This window comes from Euleptes europaea, chromosome 1 (genome assembly GCF_029931775.1).
Source record: "Euleptes europaea isolate rEulEur1 chromosome 1, rEulEur1.hap1, whole genome shotgun sequence".
Taxonomy (NCBI): Eukaryota; Metazoa; Chordata; class Lepidosauria; order Squamata; family Sphaerodactylidae; genus Euleptes; species Euleptes europaea.
The window spans coordinates 70,401,080-70,421,272 of NC_079312.1; the positions used below are offsets into that span (position 1 = coordinate 70,401,080).

Sequence of the window (20,193 nt, forward strand, 5' to 3'; positions counted from 1 at the left end):
CATTTTATACAGGTTTATTATACGAGGTCTTTAAATTTTATAGAACTTACAGACTGAACCATCATAGGGTAACTTTAAGCTGATGGAACCATTTCTGAAAGTTTGTAGTTTGATTCAGGGTCTTGTCAGTGAGAAGCTTGCATATTCAACATAAATTGGTTTAAAATAATATAAATTACATAACCTAATCTGTGGGACCATCTCCCCTACCTTGGAATGTATTACTCCCAGGTGCTTTGAATATATTATTGCTTGTCTTAATGCTTGTTTTTTTTAAGTAATGAAGTTAACTTTTTGTAAATAAATTCCTTGAGTCTTCAGATATTTGTTTTTAAACTAATAAAGTCCAGCACAGATTACTTGATGTTTTTCATCCACTATAATCTTTTGTTCTAAAACATTCAGGCTTCAGCTAACTTGCATTTGCTGATAAGGACATACTAATATTTTCCTTTAATTATACTGAAAACATTTTTTTCACTGTCAAGGTGAAGAACTTCTACCAGTCACCTCTCAAATTGCACCTTTCCCTCACGTTGCCCCCAGTGCTATGCCTGTGGGTCTCCTGACTGTTAGGGGTAACGGTGGGCAAAAGGAAAGTTGTTTCTCTGAGTCCTACTTTGGATTTAAGCCACTAACTAGGACTGCAGTGTAAGTAAGAGCACATTCTGGCATGAAAATGGCATAAAGGACACTTCTTTTTTGGTTTGGTTTGAAAATACTAAGTGATCTTTGTTGGCTACCATGATCTGAAGGTTAAGAACTACTGAAACTTTTACATTCTAATAATTTATGCTACTTGATTTTCTCAAGTCAATGAAAACCACACACAAATCCACCCTGTTAGCAAGTTTCCAATGGATCCAATTTGTAGGACAGTGGCACAAGAGCCCCCTGCGGATCTTTTGAGCACTGTTCTCCAATGTAGCCCCTGCTCCATGTTTCAGGAATGTGGGCAAAGCTGTGGGGATTGTGGTTGACAGGTGATTTCCACCTTGAAACTGCTGAAGAGTGGATTAGCTGTAAGCCTCCTTGAAGTGCAGGCATCATGCCAGGTAATGATTAATTTTGATTAATGGGAATTCTAAGTGTCGTTCTTTGTGAGCCATAGAAGCTTGCTGTAACTAGAGTACAGGTCATCCTGTGGAGATGAAAGATTCTAAGGACAACTGGTTTACATTTAGAAGGATGAAGCACAACAAGACTTTTACAGAATCTAGACATTTTAAGATTTGGTTTCTCTTACATCTAATTCTCAGTGGCACAAGTGCTGCAAGACCGAAGAAAAATTCAAGATTACTTTCGAATAAGTTCATGGATATTCAAAACAAAAATTACATTTCCATACAATTTCGGAATTCACTGCTCCAAGATGTTATAATAGCCTCAAATATTTTTCTTGCCTCTTTTCATAACTTTAAAATTGGCTGTAGAATATTCATGTTGAAAAGCAGCACACAAGCATGCAGGAGTAACAGCTGGGGACCGCCACTGCCACCATGCCTGCTTGTAATATTTTCCAGGACATCAGGCTGGCTACAACTAAATAAAAAGGTGTGCTACAGGAACATATGGTGTGATGCAGACCAAGCGACATATGTATTATTCCCAGATGATTCAAATGTGTTATAGTTCTCATGTTTTTAATCTGTCCTTAATGTTGTTTTCAATTTTGAAAATCTTCAAAATATCTTCTCGTAGGAAAACCCATTTCAAAAATGACAGAATAAAAGCCCATTGCACTGATTGCTTTGTTACCACACATCCAGACTGTGAAGAATAAATGAAGCTTCAAGTGTAGTAGCTTTTCGTTAGTAACTCTCACCAGAGATACGACAGAAGCAGAAAACAAATCTTTGGGGGAACTCATGACATGTTTTGTACCTGGCATAGACAGACTGTTATGTCAGAAAATATAAACAACTACGTGTGGCTATATTTCATTCTTACAAGGTAAGTGAAAGCCTAAAACTGCTCCTGGGTCTTGATTAGGATGAAAACGTTGAATAAAGCCCTCCAAACGTGTTATCTAACATGATAATTTTACAGTTCTTCATATGCAGACAGCTTCCCATGTGAAAATAGGCACATTAAAACTTCTCAAATAAATGTCTGAGCCTAGTAAATTGTTACTTTCCCAGCTACTTAGCACAGCACTGATTAAGTCTCACTCTTAAACCATGCATGCACAGCCAAATTTGAAATGCTGTCAAATATTTAAATAAATCACATAGGAGTGCAAAGCAAATAATCAACTTCAAAACAAATTTAATGGCCAAACACTACAGGATAGTTTCAGTTTTTAGAGTGCCTTTTTACTTTTCTGTCTGCCGGCTTCTTATCATCTGTTGCAGGTTCCTGGACAGGTAACCACTTCAGAGGATTGCGACGGTATATGGGCCATGGAGGGAGTGTTAGCTGCAGAAGACATTTTAAAGAAAATCCAGTTCAGAACTCCCGTTATCAAGTTTTATGAAAACATTGCTTTTATTAAATTTCAGAAATGTATGGGGAAAGTTAAATAGGAAGCCAATCTTCCTTTCAGAGCAGTTCTTTCATATTTCAAAGTGAGAATTAAGAGCACAACTCAAAAGTGGGTCAAAACTCTCTTGCAGGTAGATTGTGAAGCAAAGATGAGGAGGCTCATTGGTAAATTTGTCTTTATGACTCAGCCTAATGTGCAAAATGGCCAAGAAATACAGTCACTGATATAAGATTCCTGTCGTTTGCTGGGCAGGTAGTGTGGAATTACTTTGGAAGCTAGTACTGAAAAGTACATTGTTTAAAACTGGATGCCACTTCAAAGAGTTTCAGAATCACTGATGCACTACATTACCTTATGTTCACCTTGCATGGTGCATATGTATGTTGCAACTGTGGCTTACTGCAGCATTCTCTGGACTTCAGTAACTCAGGTACATTTTATAATTTTCCCTGCCATAATAAAGTTATGTTCTTACCAGGCATGACAAAGCAAATCCAGCCATTACTATGTAAACTGTCCAGCCAAACTGTTCAGTGATGTATCCATAAATGAAACCAATTACCTACAAGAAATAATTAGTAAAAAGAAATCTCAACATTACTGAGCGGGTGTATAAAATGAGCAGCAAAATAGTCATCAAAGTCTATAATATTTGTTTTGGGAAAAGACAGGAAAGTTATACAGTTGGTCTTTTATCCGTAAGAGTTAACTACATATTGTATATAAAAATCTATGAAGCAGCTAGCTAGAAATCCATGAAGAAATCAAAAAGGACAAAATGTAATTGAGCTACAGATATATCACCTATCAACAGAACACAATATAAATAAACATACTTTGGGTTTACTATTGACATCTAGGAATTCTTATTTGACCTGATAACATGCCGGATTTTTCTTTTAACTGTACATAAAAAGACAGCATTTTTGAGTTTTTTTTAATACTTACAGCAGACACAAGGATGATTCCCTGGAAAATCTGTTCTGCTAATTTTTGGCCTTTGTAGTCCTGTGGAAAGAGAAAGATTTGATTCTCCCAATTGTTGTGGCTTTTGGAGTGCTGGCATTTCAACAAAAACAGACACAGAAGAGATCAGAAATACCTTAATCACAGACTTGACTAACTTTCCTTTCAAAACTGGAGAACTCTTAAAAGAGATTTTGATAGGTAGGGTATGAGATCGCAGTTGCAAGGAGGAAGGAAGAGGGCTGAGACTGAAGGTGACTCCCTGATCCTACACCGAGATCCCCAACTTTTTTGAGCCTGTGGACACATCTTGAATTTTGAGTGCAGCCACAAAATGGCTGCCACAGAAGGGACAGCCAGCTGCAAAATGGTTGCCACAACTTAACTTCAGTTAACAGTGCAAATCCTTGTGTAGTGGCAGCTGCTGCCAAAGCAACATTTTCAAAAATGCACAGCCAATCAGAGAAGCCTTGCTGAGCAAAAGCCCTACCTGAGCCCTTCCTAAAAAAAAACCTTGGTGGGCACCAGAAAATGTGTCAGTGCATGCCATGGCACCCATGGGCACTACACTGGGGGCTCCTGTCCTACCCCATGCTGCTGAAGCTCAGATTCTAGTGCGAGTGCTTGGACCTACCCGCAGCCATGTCACACAATGTCTTTTCATAGCTACTGAGGACAGAGATACAATAAGGATGCATGACTTTCATGGCATTTAAGCTCAACCAGTTCTAGATGCAAACCTTCTGACAGTAAATTTGCCAAGTGCTTTTATCTAGGAAGAAACCGCTAGATAGTTCTATACTGCATAGACGAAAGCAGACCAGGCTTTAGCTTGTTGTGCTCTAAGAATCACAGAATTGATTGCCTCTTTCCAAGTTAGAGAACCTCAATTGCATTAACATGCTCCAGAGAGTTTTTTCCCCACCCAAAGAGCCCTTTTATATACTTTGGAAGTCACATGCAAACCATCAAGAAATATTTTCCCCCTTGGCAGTGTTATCACATTGTATGCATGCAGCAGTATTGGAAGAATGCCTTCTCCCTCTCCAATTCAAAATATTCCAGCACCTTTGGAATCTATAGGAAGCTCCATCCTTGCCTGTTTGCCTTCCAAAATCAAATGGCTGTATTTTTAAAGATACACATAAGGGGCTTGATCTAATTGAAGAAACCGACTGACTAGCTTCTAAGACCCCAGATAGATATGTCAAATTGGTGTCTTGGAATATTTCTGGCTGGAATAGTAAAAAACAAGATTCTGATTTTATTAATTATATTAGGTACTACGGTTGCATCTGTTTACAGGAAACATGGATGACTGAAAATTTTAATGTTAATGGATTTTACTCTTTATCTCTGCCAGCATATAAAGAAAATGCAAAGGGTCGGTGTAAAGCTGGCTTGGCCATTTTAATTAAGCAAAATGTCTTTCCTAGGATTGACTTACTAGGTACTTGTAATTGCATTGCCTAAGCAGTTTTACTTTCTGATTCCTCTCCTTGTTTCATTTTAATTAATATCTATCTTCCTTCTACTGAAAATGACAAATCTTTAGAATCAAATTGGTTAAATCTTACAAACTTTGTTTCAAAAATTATTCAAAAATTTCCAATGATTCCAATTATCCTTTTAGGGGATTTTAATGCACGAATAGGTTACGATACTCAGAATTGGGCCCTTTCTGTGGATTTAGATGACACCGAGCCTTTACCACCGCAGTTGGGTTTTCCTCGCCAATCTCAAGACTCCAATAAAGCTGGCCGTAAATTTATAGAATTCTGTATAGAACATGATATGATAACCTTAAACGGCCTGCTCCAATTTCCAGCATCTCAGCATTTTACATTTAACTCGGGGCAAGGGAGAAGTGTGATTGACTATGGAATTTGTTCCCCTAGATTTTTACCCTTAGTCAAAGCTGTTAATATTGATTTTCGCACTGAAAGTGATCACCTTCCAGTTTTAATCTCCTGGCTCTGTCTGACTGAAAATTCTTCCTCACATGAATTTGTAGCTGTACAACAGACAAATATGAGCTTGAAAAGAATTAAGTGGTCTGACTCTCTGGAGAATACCTTTTCCACTCTTCTTCAATTTAAGAAAATACTTGATCAGAAATCAATGATTTTGAACTCTGACTTGCATTTGAGATATTATCTGCTCTTTCTCAGATCGAAACACACTGTTTTTCATTGGCCGAGTCTGTTTCATGGTTCGACAAGGAATGCCTAGCATATAAAAGACATCTAAGAACCCTTTTTAGGAAAGCTAGCATGAATGGTTCCCATGATAGGTATGGCGACTACTTTACATCTAAAAAGCTGTACATAAATCTAATCACGGAGAAGAAGAAAATTTATTTTCAACATAGATGGTCCAAGCTGCTCTCGTCCCTTAAGTCTCAAGATGGCATAATTATCAGAATTCTGCTATCATGCTTTGGTTAACATTAATCAAATTATCGGACTCGCTATGAAGACTACTCTCCAAATGGTCTTATGTCACTAATAACATCTATTGTTTTCTACTAAACAGATACTTACATGATGGTAAGCAAGGTGGGAAAGCGCCATTCACAAACTTGCTATCTCAAAACACTCAGTAATCTCTACCACATTTAAACTGGTTTAAGCCTAGCGGAATCAAAAGGGGAAAGGGCCGTTTAAAACAACAATCCAACACACAAACTAATACGCTAAATTTAGCAGTGCTAACCTTTCAGTAAATAAGCACAGACTGAAACTTAGACGTCGCCTACAGATTTCAGCTCAAGACCGCAATCCTCGCCATACCTCAACCTACTTAAATCAAGGGGGCTTACGTCTGAGCAAACGTTCACTTTAAAAACTGGCAAGAGTCCAGTAGCACCTTAAAGACTAACAAAAATATTTTCTGGCAGGGTAGGAGCTTTCGTGAGTCACAGCTCAGTGAGCTGTGGCTCACGAAAGCTCCTACCCTGCCAGAAAATATTTTCGTTAGTCTTTAAGGTGCTACTGGACTCTTGCTCTTTTCTACTACTGCAGATCTGAAGAAGCGAGCTGTGGCTCACGAAAGCTCCTACCCTGCCAGAAAATATTTTCGTTAGTCTTTAAGGTGCTCCTGGACTCTTGCCCTTTTCTACTACTGCAGACAGACTAACACGGCGACCCACTGCGATTTAAAAATCTGAAACATCTGCTCTAAAAGTAGGCCATAGAGTTTTACGCCAATTCTCATGAGGACGGTACTACCGCAACCCTTTCCCATGTCGATCTCGAAAGGCTCTTGTCGCCGCCGAAATGTGAACACCAAACAACTCCCCCCCCCCTTCCGTCCGCTTAGGACACGTCCGCTTAAGCAGTTCGCGAGCCCTTTTCTAGCCTTGCCGCTTCCCGCCCATCCCGAGAGCGCGGACCTCTGCTCTAAACGGGGCTGTGAAGGGGGAAGAGAAATGGGGCGGAGGGGGGGGGAGGCTTGCAATCCCTACACACACACACACACACACACACACACACACCCGGGAGGGCCCTCTAACCCACCCACCCCTCTCCCTCACCATCTGCGTGGGGAAGGATCGGAATAGGTTGAACATTTCGACCACTTCCACAGCCAAGCCTCGAACACACTGGTCGCCGCCGACGCTGTCCTGGTTGGGGGGACCACGAGGAGGAGCCGGCGTCGGCTCCTGGGCTTCGCTGGCCTCGGGCCCCAAAGCGGAGTCGGAGTCGGGTTCGTGGGCCCGGCCGCAGGGGGGCTTGCTCGCGGGCCGCGGAGCCTGGAAAGCGTCGTCCTGAGAACTGGGGCCCGCAGCAGCAACACCAACCCGGGAAGTCCCCGCGGGCTCTTCCGGCTGCCTAGTGGCGGATCGGGTCCGCAAGGCGGGCACTACCGCCCTCGCCGGAATCGACGTCTTCTTGCCCCGCCTCATCGTTCATGGACTTCCGGGACGGGGAGGTCAGAGGATTTCTTCGGCTCGAGCGCGTTTCGCATTATCCCGCACGTTTGTTCCGCCGTTTCCCGCTCGGCCACTCCCGCCCGAGGAACCCGCGGCCTCGTCTAACGTTTCCCCGAGCGTGCGGCTCCGTCTCCATGGCGACGGGCACGCAAGCAGCGCAAGGACCCTCCGGGTAGAGAGGTCCTCCCTCGCACCGAGGGGACTAACTCGGTGCCCGCCCATGTTTTCATTTGGTCCGCCTTCGCTCAGCGTTTGTACGCAGCCGTGGGCCGGGGCTTTCGACTCTGCTGTGCGACCCGTCTTACTTTTTTTACCCGTAGTTGTGTTCTGCTCAGGCACTGCCTAGGGCAGCCTGTTAAACTCCCGCAGCTGAAAACTTGCTGCTGTTGAGTTGGCATTTCGTTCGTGGCTGCTGGACCGTGTGAAGGGAGGGCAGAAATGTAAGGATCTCCGTTTTCTGGGCAAGCAAGCGAGACTGCTAGGACTAGAAGAGGCTTGTCGGCCTTCCCTTGCCCCCTTTTACCCTGCTTGCTACAAGTACGTCCATGTGCATGAATTTTCTCTTAATTTTCTCATACTTCGTGCTTTGGAATGGCTTGTTCTCTGGCTTTTTGCTTATGGAACAGATCCAGTCCGTGGGCGAGCCTTTTCCAGACTGACTGGGAGGGGCCCGAGTCCTGCTACTCCCTTTTGGAGGATGCGGGCTTAGAACTTTGCATCCCATTGAAAGGTCGTCAGTTCACCTACTGCTGGTTTGTTATTTATTTGATTCCTGTCATGCCTTGCAAGTCAGAGGGATGCTCACGGCAGCTTACCAAGATGATGAAATACCATTCAGTTGTGGCTCCTTCCATCCTCTCTGGCACAAAGTGTTGTCAGGACTGTGCTTTTGACTGTAGGAGAGGAGAGCTTTTAGGCGGACGTTGAGATAGGTGAAGTAAACGTTTTGATTTAATTCAGACAAAATCAAATATGGCTCCTGTTTCAAGCTAGGGCCTGGAGGTGGAGAAGCGGGAATCAATTTTACAGTATTCGTAAACTGCAGAGCACTATAATGGGTTTAATTGCATGTTGTAAACATTTATTGTTCTGCCTGTGATGGTTGGGTGGTAACTGACTGAATGTGAAGTTGTATTAAAATGTGGATAGTAAAGATTGATAGAGTGTGTAAACTGAGTAGAGATGGCAATGTAATTTGGACACACTTTGTCTCCTCAATGATAATTTGTCAAGAATTATGTGAATAAAATCAATGGTTAATGTCCTCTGAAGTAGTTTCACTAAAATCAACGTAACAGAATGTAAGCTGTGACATATGAGGCTAATTCATTAACCATGTATGTTTAAACTTAATCCTAATTGTGGAGTGTCTCTTTTTCGGTACATTTTTATAGTTCTACTGTTCATAGCCTTCCTAAATGCTATGTATGTCATTGACTGTTGGAACTGTGAAATAGCATATTGGCAGCACATTGAAAAGAATGCTGACAGCTGTCCTCTCCTACATCTTCATGAACTCATATCTCCCTGATTGAAGAGTAGTTAAGGTGGAAAAATATGTCACCTGAATGCATGGGGTGCTAAACTCACATGCAAAGTAGATTTCACTGCATAGTGAAAGTAGTGAAGAAACCTTTTTGTGTATGCAAAGTATAATGCAGTGGAAATATTTTACAAGGTGAATTTGTCTGGTAAATGTGGGCTGTTTGTTTTAGTAATCTCTCCCTATTGAGATTGTGCTTTAGAAACAGCTTGATATAAGTGGTCAGTGGTTACTAATCCTCCCTCCAGTGGGCAGAACATACAGTCTCCCCAGCATTCTAATCTTCAGCATCACAGGTGAGACCCAGTTGGAATGTGATGCTGGTGGACATGAGAAGCTACCCATGCAATGCTGAATGTGCCCAACATCTTGTTTCAATGAACAACTGTATATTCAAAGTGCCTACAATTCTAATGTTAACATGTCAGCTCAATATCTGTCCAGGCTACAGTCCTGTTGCATGTTAACACTGCAGATGTAGTGGCTAGGATTCAGTTTAAACGAGATGCTGGGTATGTGAAAAATAGCATGAGTAAGTGCTGTTCTGCTGGTATTGTGTTTACCATCAAGTGGTTGCTGTGGCAAAGATGACTTGAATCTCACAGGGGCACAAGATTTGTCTTGTGGATTCCACAGGGTTCAGTCCTTTCACCTGTGCTGTTTAATTTATACACGAGACCTTTGAGATTGTTCAAATCTTGGGAATTTGGCATCATCAGTATGCTAGTGATACTTGGCTCTGTGTTTCTTTGAATAAGCCACTAGAGGTAGCAGTTTCTGTGCTTGGCCAGTGCCTGGTGGCTGTGGACAACATGGAGTTTATGCTGGCGGGTAAAGCAGAGACTCTGGAAAAGATTTCCCTGCCTACACTGGATAGCATTGGATTGAAGTTTGACTGCCTTGGGTATTGTTGGGTCTAACATTTGTTTTAGATCAGGTGAATGCAGTGATGATGAATGCATCTTAACAGTTGCATTTGGTGCAGAAACTGTTGCCCTTCCTGAATTTCTCAGATCATGTTAAACTAATCCATTCTTCTGTGACTTAGAGGTAAAATTAATGCAATGTGCATGAAGGCAATCCATAAGCTTCAGTTGGTGCAAAATGAGCAGTTCACGTTGGAGCATCGAAATAGTAGTACAGTATTACTGCCATCTTGTAACATCTACATTGATCACTAGTATATTTCCAGGTTCAGTTGAAGCCTTATACTATTTAAGACCAGCTTATTTGAGAGACAGTCTCTTTTGGTTATGGATGTGTTTATCACCTTAGATCAGGAGTGGGGAATGTCAGGCCCGGGGGCCATTTAAGGCCCTCGAAATCATTTGGTCTGGCCCTTTGTGGGTCCTGGCAGATCTCTAGCTCAGAAGGATCTAAGACTGGTGATCCGCCCCCTCCTGCGGACAGGAATAGTCTATTCAAGGAGGATGTGAGTTTGTTTTGCTGAGAAAAGGAACCTTCCCCCCCCCCTTGCAGAAGAGTCATTAGCTATAGAGCTGCTAGGACTGCCCAAGAAACTGTTAACCCTTTCTCACCCGGGCCATGGAGAAAAGTATTCCCTCTGAACTACAAGAGGGCTGGGGGCAGAAGTGGCGACAATGGAGGGGTTAAAGGGGCAGGGCCAGAATGCGTGGGGGTGGGGGCGAGTTCTTAGCTAGTGTGTCCTCATTTCATCCCTGCAGGCAGAGGTAGAAAGAGCCGGCTGTAGAATCTGGCTCCGACCATGCGGAGCAGGAGCTACTCTGGCGTGTGGCTGGACGGCTACGCCCGGCTGGTGCCACAGACTATCCTGTGCCACCAGGTGGGTGAGTGCACCACCGGTTGGATGCCTGCCTGCTTGCCCGTGCCGGGGGGGTCATCTGGGGCAGCTGCCTGCTTGGGGCTTGGTCAGCTAATTTTTAAGCTTATAATTTTGTATGGCCCACAAATGATGTTATAAATATCCAAATGGCCCTTGGTGGAAAAAAAGGTTCCCCACCCCTGTCTTAGATCCTCATAAAGCCTCCTTCTACTGGAACCCTCCCTCTTTAAGTAATCTAATTGGCCAGAGAACAGGCCTGTTTTTTCTCTGTGGCAACTAAAGTATTGTGCAACACTTTCCCTGAGGACATGTGGTACTTAAGGCTCCAGTGCTATTTTGTTGTTGTAAAAAATGTCATATCGTCCCTTTCAGGCAGGCTTTCTTGTGCTCCATCCATGGAAAGTAATATTTTCTCTTTTAATGCTGAATTGTTTTTTGCCTGCAGGCCAGGTTTTTCTACCATGGTGTGTGTGTGTAGGTACAAATGCCTTCATAAATTATTGCGCACATGGTTGTATCCTAGGTAGATTTCTACCTAAAACCTTATTAGAGGACATATGATAAAGCTGTTTAATATTAGAATGTGAACCTTCAGTAATGGTTTACATATTTTTGCATGCTTGTAAAGTGGTTGTTTCCTTTTTGCAGATTTTTAAAGAAGCTCTACTTTTCTTCCAAAACAAAAGGAGGAAATGACACTCAGAAAAGGTTCTTTTTTTCTTATCAAATAGTTAAATGGTTTTGTTAAAATATGCAAGAGTTGTCTGACTTGTTCTGACTTTATTTTCTTCCATTTCAGTAAACATTTTCATCCTGGTACTTGCTGTTGTTATATTTCTGTTAGTGCTGCATCACAACATACTAGGTCTCAGTGACCTCTTGAAAAGGGAATTGTCAGGTATAGTTACCTTTTGTTTTATATATACAGATATATATTTCAGAAACAATGGATGATAGGAAAGGTGCCATTATATTAAACTATTTTTACAAACAGAAGGTTTTTTTCCTTCCATTATCAAATTTGTTTTATCCAGACATTTTTGTTTGATTGGTGGAGACAGTGAGAGAGAATGGGCCATCTGAATTCTTTCCCTGTATGTTCTGGTTTATGTACCCAGTAGGCCTTCTTGCCAGATGTGGTGAAAAGACCATACCTTTAAAAGGAAGGGTTGTGACTCAAGTAGTAGAGTACCTGCTTTGCATGCAAAAGGTCGAAGGTTCAGTCCTGAGCACTTGCAGTTAAAGGGAATCTCAGGTAGCAGGTGTTGGAAAATATGCTTCTGCATAAGACCTCGACCTGGGAGAGCCACTCCAGTCAGAGGCCATTGTTCTAGGCAGGCTGATCGTCTGACATGGTATAACGACATTTCATGTGTCTATATGTACCAATTGTGCTCATATATATCACTGAAAATACTTTATTTCTTTAGCAATGGGTCCTGGTGATTGTTTCCTCCTTTTTCTTATGTTAAATGACATGGCACCAGGCATTGCTGATAATGGAACAGTCCTCTTTACAGATGGCTTTATGGCTTTGCTGAGCCATGAGTTTCCATTCTAGCTGCTTCACAGAAGTATTACAGCATTTGAAGTACAGGGTGTTTTTTAAAAAAAAATTAAGTTTGGTTCTAATCAATCCATAGTTCTTAAGGGCCATCTAGGCTGTAAGAAATTCTTATATGGTTATCCCATTAGGCTCTGACATTAAGAAGTCTGTCATTAAGAATCATTGCTTGATTTTTCAACTCTGTAGTCTCTTCTATCCTGATGGAAGTAACTGAAGATATTAAGAAACTGTGTAAAATGTTAGGTAGAGCATCGTTCTGCCAAAGAACAACAATTGGAAGCGTTACCAATTTAAATAGCAAAGAGTTGAACATATGCTTAACTTTCTTGTTGAAATCAACAGGACTTTAAAATACTTGATGTTGACTGGATCCTACCAGTAATGTTTCATGTCGAACTGTTACTTTCCATGCTGTGTCCTGCAGATTCAAGCCCTGTGGGACTCCAGCCAGTAGATTTTATTCCTGAGGCTCCTCAAAGGTTGACGGATGATCAAAATGACAAAGAAATACCTGTGGTCATTACAGCCTCTGATGACAGGCTTGGGGGTGTAATTGCAGCTGTGAACAGCATTCACCAAAACACCAAGTCCAATGTGGCGTTCCATATTGTCACTCTAAATGATACAGTGGACCATTTGAGGTAAAGAGCGCTCACAAAATGTTGCTAGACTTGGCTACTTTAAGCTAGTAAAATTCCAGGTTCAGTAGAGTATAATTTAGGAAAACGTATTCCTTAATCTGTCTCTCAATCCTGCAGTCTCGTCAAGAAGTAATTTTCTATATTACACAAGCAGTTGCTCCTCTGAGATTTAAAAACCAGTCTTTTCTTCCCAAGACTGTTTATAATACTTGGTATGAATAGACATGTAGCAAAGATGAAAGAGGAGTTATTAAAAAGAGAATTACTATTCATCTCCTCATTGTTAACATGTTATAGAGTTTGTTTTTCAAGGCACTGAAAATGAAGGGCTTCTCATGTATGAGTCTTATTCATTTGATTAGGTTTGTGCAGGATAGCTTTACAGATGGGGTGTTGAGAGGTGTATGATCGTCAGGCAGAGCAGGCACATCAAAGTCTGACATTCCGTTCACTAGATGTCTGGCACAAATTGAAGAAAATTATCCCAATTTGTTTTTGAAACTGCACGTGATGTTCTGTTGCTCTTTTTCCTTGTGCAGATCATGGCTTAGTAAAACTAGTCTGAAAAATGTGAAATACCAAATTTTGGATTTTGATCCCCATTTGCTGGATGGGAAAGTGAGGATTGACTCAGCAATGCTAGACTCCATAAAACCTGTAAGTACTAATTCAATAATATTAATCTAAAAAAACCCCAGAAAGTATGATATGCTGGATGGCTGTTAATACTTCATGAGTGTATACAGATATGAGGGGGGGAAATCTGATTTGTAATTACCAGTGTAATTAGAGCTGTTGATAAAACACTGTTCATCTGTTTAGTATGGGATAACTCTGATAGGAGCATTAGAAAGTTCCAGAAATAACCCAGGTTCAATCACCCTTAGTGATGGGTAGAAAATGCTGTCAAGAAACATTAGGGAACTAATGTGTGACACTCCAGACAGTGCTAACTAGTGGGATGTTTTCTGACTTCCTACAAACAGCACATTCTCATGATGTATTATGGAATTGCCCTGACCTGGATGGCCCAGGCTAGCCTGATCTCGTCAGATCTCAGAAGCTAAGCAGGGCCAGCCCTGGTTAGTACTTGGATGGGAGACCACCAAGGAATACCAGGGTTGCTGTGCAGAGGAAGGCACTGGCAAACCACCTCTGTTAGTCTCTTGCCACGAAAACCCCAAAAGGGGTCGCCATAAGTTGGCTATGACTTGACGGCACTTTACACACACACACACACACACACACAGACAGACAGAGGAATTAATTTGATCCTGGCCTATTCTTAATTTAGTAGCACTTATTTGAATGGGAATAACATCCTACTGAACTTCTGAGCATTGGAAAACATAGTGCAAAAAATGTTTGTTAAAGGAACATTTCTTTTGTTTCCCTCTAGCTAACCTTTGCAAGATTCTATCTGCCTAATTTGGTCCCTAATGCAGAAAAGGCTATTTATTTGGATGATGATGTGATTGTGCAAGGTATGGGAAATTTTCTTCTTACATGTAACTTAAGTCAAAGGCATTATCTTTCTTGAAACAATTTCATCAGGGAAGAAGAAGAGTTAGTTTTTATATGCCAACTTTCTTCCACTTAAGGGAACATCAAACTGGCTTACAATCACCTTTCCTTCCCCTCCCCACAACAGACACCCTGTAAGGTAGGTGAGGCTGAGAGAATGTGACTTGCCCAAGGTCACCCAGCTGGCTTTGTGTGGAGGAGTGGGGAAACAAATCTAGTTCACCAGATTAGCCTCTGCCGCTCATGTGTAAAAAAAATTAAAAAATTCTTATACCCCCAAAAGGTATGATGCCGCCTGTAATTGTTACTACTCTCCTTTACTAGTCCCGATACGTAATACCATCTGAATAGAGATGCCAACCTCCAGGTGGGACTTGGGGATCCCCCGGAGTTACAGCTCATTTCCAGACTACAGAGATCAGTTCCCCTGGAGAACATGCATGCTTTAGATAGTGGACTGTATGGAATTTTACCCCACTAAGGCCCCTGTTCTCCCCAGGCTCCATCCCCAAATCTCAGGTCTTGTTCAAGATCCCAACCTGGATCTGGCAACCCTGCCCCCGCAACCCCTACTGCTGGCCAGGGGGGACCTGGCAACCCTACATCTGATTAGTGTACAATTGCAGCAAAACTACCACCAACATATAAAATGAAGCTAGGTATTCGGCATGAGATGTTTAGGTTTTGAGAACTGCTTTAAAATATATAAATTAATAAACATCTTTCCCGATGATGTGTTGAAAGATTTCAAAAAACTAATATTTCTTTTTGTAAAATAAAGGAGTGGGACAAAATCCACTTTCCATATTACGTTGTATATTATTAATAGCTTCCAGTCTATAGTATTAGTCTTGCACACAAGTGTCGAAGACACACAAGTGGTAGAGACCCAGCCTCCTTTAGAGCATGCTAGAATTAATTTGACAGACACAATAATGCATTATTTTCTAATTTAAATGAACAGTTTGTACTAGGAAGACTGTACTCAAATATATAGATCTATCCATGTCTCATTTTAAATTAAGGAGCTAATGGTTCTCCTGTCCTGCATTTTATTATCTCAACAACCCTATGAAGCGCATTAGGCAGAAAAAGAGGCTTTGAGGTCAAGCCATGAGCTTTCACGGCTGCCTGGAGATCTGAATCTGGTCCCTCTTTGACATTCTAACCACTAAATACTTCCACTCACTGATCTTTAGTATAGCATTTATATAAGGACACCACTTTAGGTTAAATTATCAGAGGCAATTTGACTGGGATACAAACTGCTGCTTTAGGTATATTTAGAGTTTGTGCCAGCTTACTGAGGTTTTGATTTTTTTTTTTTTTTTTTAGAACAGCAAATTCCCATGCTGTATCTGGAACCGCTTTGAAAATTGTTTTGCCATGTGGCAAGGAAAGGTCTTGTTCAAGAACCACACATTCAGGGACACCTCGTGTCCATGGAACTACTTCGACCCTGGACTGCGTATTTAACTTAGCAGCATTGCTTTGAATGGGATTAACTTCCTACTGAACATCGGAAAGCATACCACTTTGCTAAATGAATATTTAGCAGAATGCGTAGAGTCTGCTTCTGCTATTCATTTTTATTGACTTGGATTTCTTTTCCAGATGATATCCTTGAACTTTATAACACTAAACTGCAACCTGGCCATGCAGCTGCATTCTCAGATGATTGTGACTCTACCACAAACAAGTTCGCAGTCCGGGGAGCAGGAAACCAGGTGTGCATGGCTTTAGAAGAAATTGTGTGTGATGCAGGCCCAGTGTCTTTCTTAGAAGTTGTTTCTACTTATGTGGTTATATTGGTTTCTTCATACTTTTACTGGGGCATTTCTTGGCTTGGGTTTTAAAAAACATTGAATGAAGATAGGCACCCATCTGTTTGGGATTCCGATGAGACTGGAGTCTTAGCTGCCTTTTGGCATACTTTAAAGGCCCAGTGCATAGCAATCAGGAGCCTAAATAATGATCTTGAGATAGCAAGAATGATCTGGAGACATAAAATGTATGCCAAGGTCACAGCATGTGCAATATCATAACGAAAGATATCACGGAGTTGTTAATGGTAAAGGGTTAAAGTTGTAGCTAATCGCCTTTGTATATTGGAGATATATGCAAAGTAACTTTTAACACATGGTGATTGTAGGCCTAAAAGTATGGATTGTTTTTCACTTAATGACAAAACTGGGAAATGAAACCTCCTGGCTGTCTACAGTGAAAGAAGACACATGGAACTAACTGAAACTGAGGTTCAATTTTTGTTTATTTCCAGTATAATTACATTGGATTTCTTGATTATAAAAAAGAAGCCATTCGGAAGCTGGCCATGAAAGCAAGTACATGCTCTTTCAATCCAGGTGTCTTTGTTGCTAACCTAACAGAATGGAAGTTACAGAATATCACTAAGCAACTGGAGAAATGGATGACACTTAATGTGGCGTGAGTATACCCAGACTTGAATTTCACATCCTGTTGCATGAGGGTTACTGTATTGTGGGAGTCTGAAATTATTGCTCTCGTCTTTGATAACTGTTAAAATCACTCTTGCCTGTGTTGCTGCTCCTGGATCTCTTTGTCTTTAAGCCATTTTCTACATCATACTTCCCATCATGAATGTAAAGGATTTAATTTACTGGTTCTATCTCTTTGTTGTACCTTAGAGCCTTCTGTCTTATTCCTGATTAAAGAAAGAGCTGGTATAGCAGTGGTTGAGAGCTTTAGCTATGAATTGGGAAGGTTAAGATCCCACCTGTGCCATGAATTCACTGTGGCTTTAGGCAAGCCACTCTTTTTGCCTTAGCCTCCCATCTGTAATATAACAATAGCGATGAATTACAGTATCTTGTGAAGATTCTTTATGTGAAGCACTTTGATCACCTGTTTTGTCCTACATATGATGCTGAACTGGTGCATGCAGATGAACAGACCTAGAAAACTGGGCCAAGTTCAAACAGAGGGGTGTTCTTGGCAGACCTGAAAGCCTCCCCAGGTCAGCAGAAAAATATTTAGAAAATCCCTCAAAACAGAAGAATTTTGTCTGCTCAGGCACAGACAATGCAAACTCACTGGGGGAAGGGATGCTAGAGAAAGCTGCCAGGCCCACTGCTGCCTTTCCTTTGGAGGACAGGAGCCTGTTCCCCCTGCCTTTACCACAGAGGTAGCAGCACTGCAGGTGGGCAATGAATAGTGGGAGGTGCCACTGCTTATCCCCCCTTTCCATCTCTGACATCTCTCATCTGTACGCAGGAGAGGAGGAATGGGAGCTGCACTGCTGTTTTGAATGAGCCTCCCCCCCCCATCTATATTTGCCCAATCCAAAAAGATCTGCCTGAGGCCTGGACAAATTTTCCTGTTTAAAATCAAGTAGGGGGCAGAGTCTACTGCTCTAGTGACTCAGCCACCCCAAGGTGTCTTGCATCCCATTTTTTCACCTAACACATCCACTTCCCCTTAAATATGCATCTTTCTGCACCCAAGCCTCTTTCCCCAACTTTGTGGTTTGTTTTATTTCCCAGACCTTCATCCTGTGCTTGGATCCAACTTCATACATAGTTGGGTTTCAGTTCTGGATTTCTTCTTCTACTCTGGCAGTCTTGAGCCCAGGCCAATGGGAGGGGAAAAGAGATGGGGTTCTCATGGGGAGACCACTTATATATTTATATGCTCTATTATTACTTCAGCTTCTCTTCCTAGGTGATTCTGCATTAGCTTTTGGAGCAGGAAATTGTTGAGTTGTTGAAGAGGTTCACATGTGCTGTTAGTAATTCTTATAAACGTGTCAGAACAAGGCTGTGTTGTTAGCCCCATATTTGAGGGACTGGGGCTGAATGAGTATGGTTTATCTAAGGCCATTGCAAGACTTGGTCACAGTTTAGTCCCTTAGCCGTTATACTAGTTTTCAACAATTTGGCCAAAGGGTAGTTGAGGAAGTAACTTCCACTTCTTCTCTGGAGCCATATTTTCAGCTAGGTTTACTTTCTTTACTTTTGCCTAGAGAGGAGATATACAGTAGGACTCTTGCAGGCAGCATCACTACACCCCCTCTGCTCATCGTATTTTACAAGCGGCATTCAAACATTGATCCTATGTGGAATGTACGCCATCTGGGTAAGTACAGGAGAAAAGCATTTGACACTGAAATAGTTGAAACTATACCCCTTCTTTCTATGCCAATGTTTAAAAAATCTTGCAATGAAACTCTGGGGTTGCGTCCTGCCATGCAATAGTCTAAGAGGTTTTACTGAACATAGTTACATTTGTGCAAAAGCTGTTGCAAGACCAAGCACAGATTTTTCCTTTCCGATCAGTGTTGTGTACAAAATCCAAAGGGTATTTGATGGTTACTACAGTTTGAAAATACAACATGATTTGATCAAAGGTTATTAGTGTGGTGCTATTTCTTGCACTATGTCTTGCACGAGCAGAAACACAATGGGGTTATACCGTTGAGTTGACAACCCAAGGACTACTTGCAATGCTATTGTTTCTGCTCATGCAAGCAGAAGTGTTGCATGGGATTCAAATCATGGTCTTACTTCCTGGGAGTATGCATTAAAAAGCCAGATCTTTTCAAAAGACTTGTGTACTTGAAGCTCTAATGTTGTACTTGCGTATGCAGCTTTTTACATCAGCTAGCAGAAGGCAAAAGAAAAAAAAACCTAGGTATACTTCAGTGGAGGTGACACAAGATCCCATGCTTTGTCCTCTGATCAACTGTGTTCTGAAGTTTGGCTTCTGTCTTGATTCATGTGCAGAGACAATATATATGACAACCAGATGTGAGGGACAAATAATTGATTTTTTTCTATCATACCTCCTTGTTGGCTTCCCTGAAGCTGAATGCTTGTGGTCTGATTCAGCAAGACATCTCTTGTAAAATTTTTGTATGCCCGTCCATTCCACCCAGCCATTTTGAAGAGAGGAGTAAGCATAATCGTATTGATAAATCAAACTGATCAGCTTGGCAAACTATTTTGGAAAAAGTCAGCATATCAAAAATACAGATTCACCCATAACTTTTAAAAATCCCTGTTACTTGCTACTCTTACTATCCATACAGAGTCACTGAGATAGGCAGAAATGTAAGTTAACTGATTATTATCATTTAATCCAAAGGTTCTAGTGCTGGTAAAAGATATTCGTCACAGTTTGTGAAAGCTGCCAAACTACTCCACTGGAATGGACATTTCAAACCCTGGGGAAGGACAGCATCCTACGCAGAAGTCTGGGAAAAATGGTACATTCCTGACCCTACCAACAAATTCAACCTAATCCGGAGGCACACGGATGTCTATGAAACAAAATAAATGGATTTGATACACTTGAATTCTCAGGAAATTTACCAGCCCAATGAGTGAGATCAGCAATACTACACCCACCATTTTGTATTCCAATGGAGAAACCCTTAACTACTTGAAACTGCATGCTTCAGGGAGTTGGCTTTCTGTAAATAATGCTGTTCCAGAGAAGACAAGTACCTTCATGAACTGGCATTTTGCAGCTTAATGAACTGTTCCTGAATAACCTTCCAGGGCTAAAAGGCATTGGACAAAACAAACTGTTCCCAGTAATGGCCCACTGCTACTACTGGACAGTGGCCCACACATCTTGCACAGCAACCTCATGTCCTGGAAAGCTGTCACCACTCTTTTTTTTTTTTTTACTTTAACCTGTGAATATAAGCTTTGTTCTAAACCCATTCTACTAGTGGAAGATCAATTATC

The 20,193-nt window shown here is 41.5% G+C and overlaps 2 protein-coding genes across 2 annotated transcripts; one reads left to right on the plus strand and one right to left on the minus strand.

The window, feature by feature from the left end:
- Positions 1 to 2,251: 2,251 nt before the first annotated feature.
- Positions 2,252 to 7,057, minus strand: SPCS1 (signal peptidase complex subunit 1). The gene is made up of 4 exons (XM_056865159.1): positions 6,987 to 7,057; positions 3,434 to 3,493; positions 2,961 to 3,047; positions 2,252 to 2,418 (listed from the first exon to the last, which is right to left on the minus strand). The coding sequence occupies exons 1-4, from the start codon at positions 7,020 to 7,022 to the stop codon at positions 2,296 to 2,298; spliced, it is 306 nt and encodes a 101-aa protein (XP_056721137.1). The 5' UTR covers positions 7,023 to 7,057; the 3' UTR covers positions 2,252 to 2,295.
- A 4,361-nt stretch (positions 7,058 to 11,418) lies between these two features.
- GLT8D1 (glycosyltransferase 8 domain containing 1) lies at positions 11,419 to 19,794 on the plus strand. Its single transcript, XM_056859950.1, has 9 exons — positions 11,419 to 11,440; positions 11,532 to 11,630; positions 12,724 to 12,940; positions 13,480 to 13,597; positions 14,340 to 14,424; positions 16,079 to 16,191; positions 16,743 to 16,909; positions 18,465 to 18,577; positions 19,586 to 19,794. The coding sequence occupies exons 1-9, from the start codon at positions 11,425 to 11,427 to the stop codon at positions 19,774 to 19,776; spliced, it is 1,119 nt and encodes a 372-aa protein (XP_056715928.1). The 5' UTR covers positions 11,419 to 11,424; the 3' UTR covers positions 19,777 to 19,794.
- Positions 19,795 to 20,193: the final 399 nt, after the last annotated feature.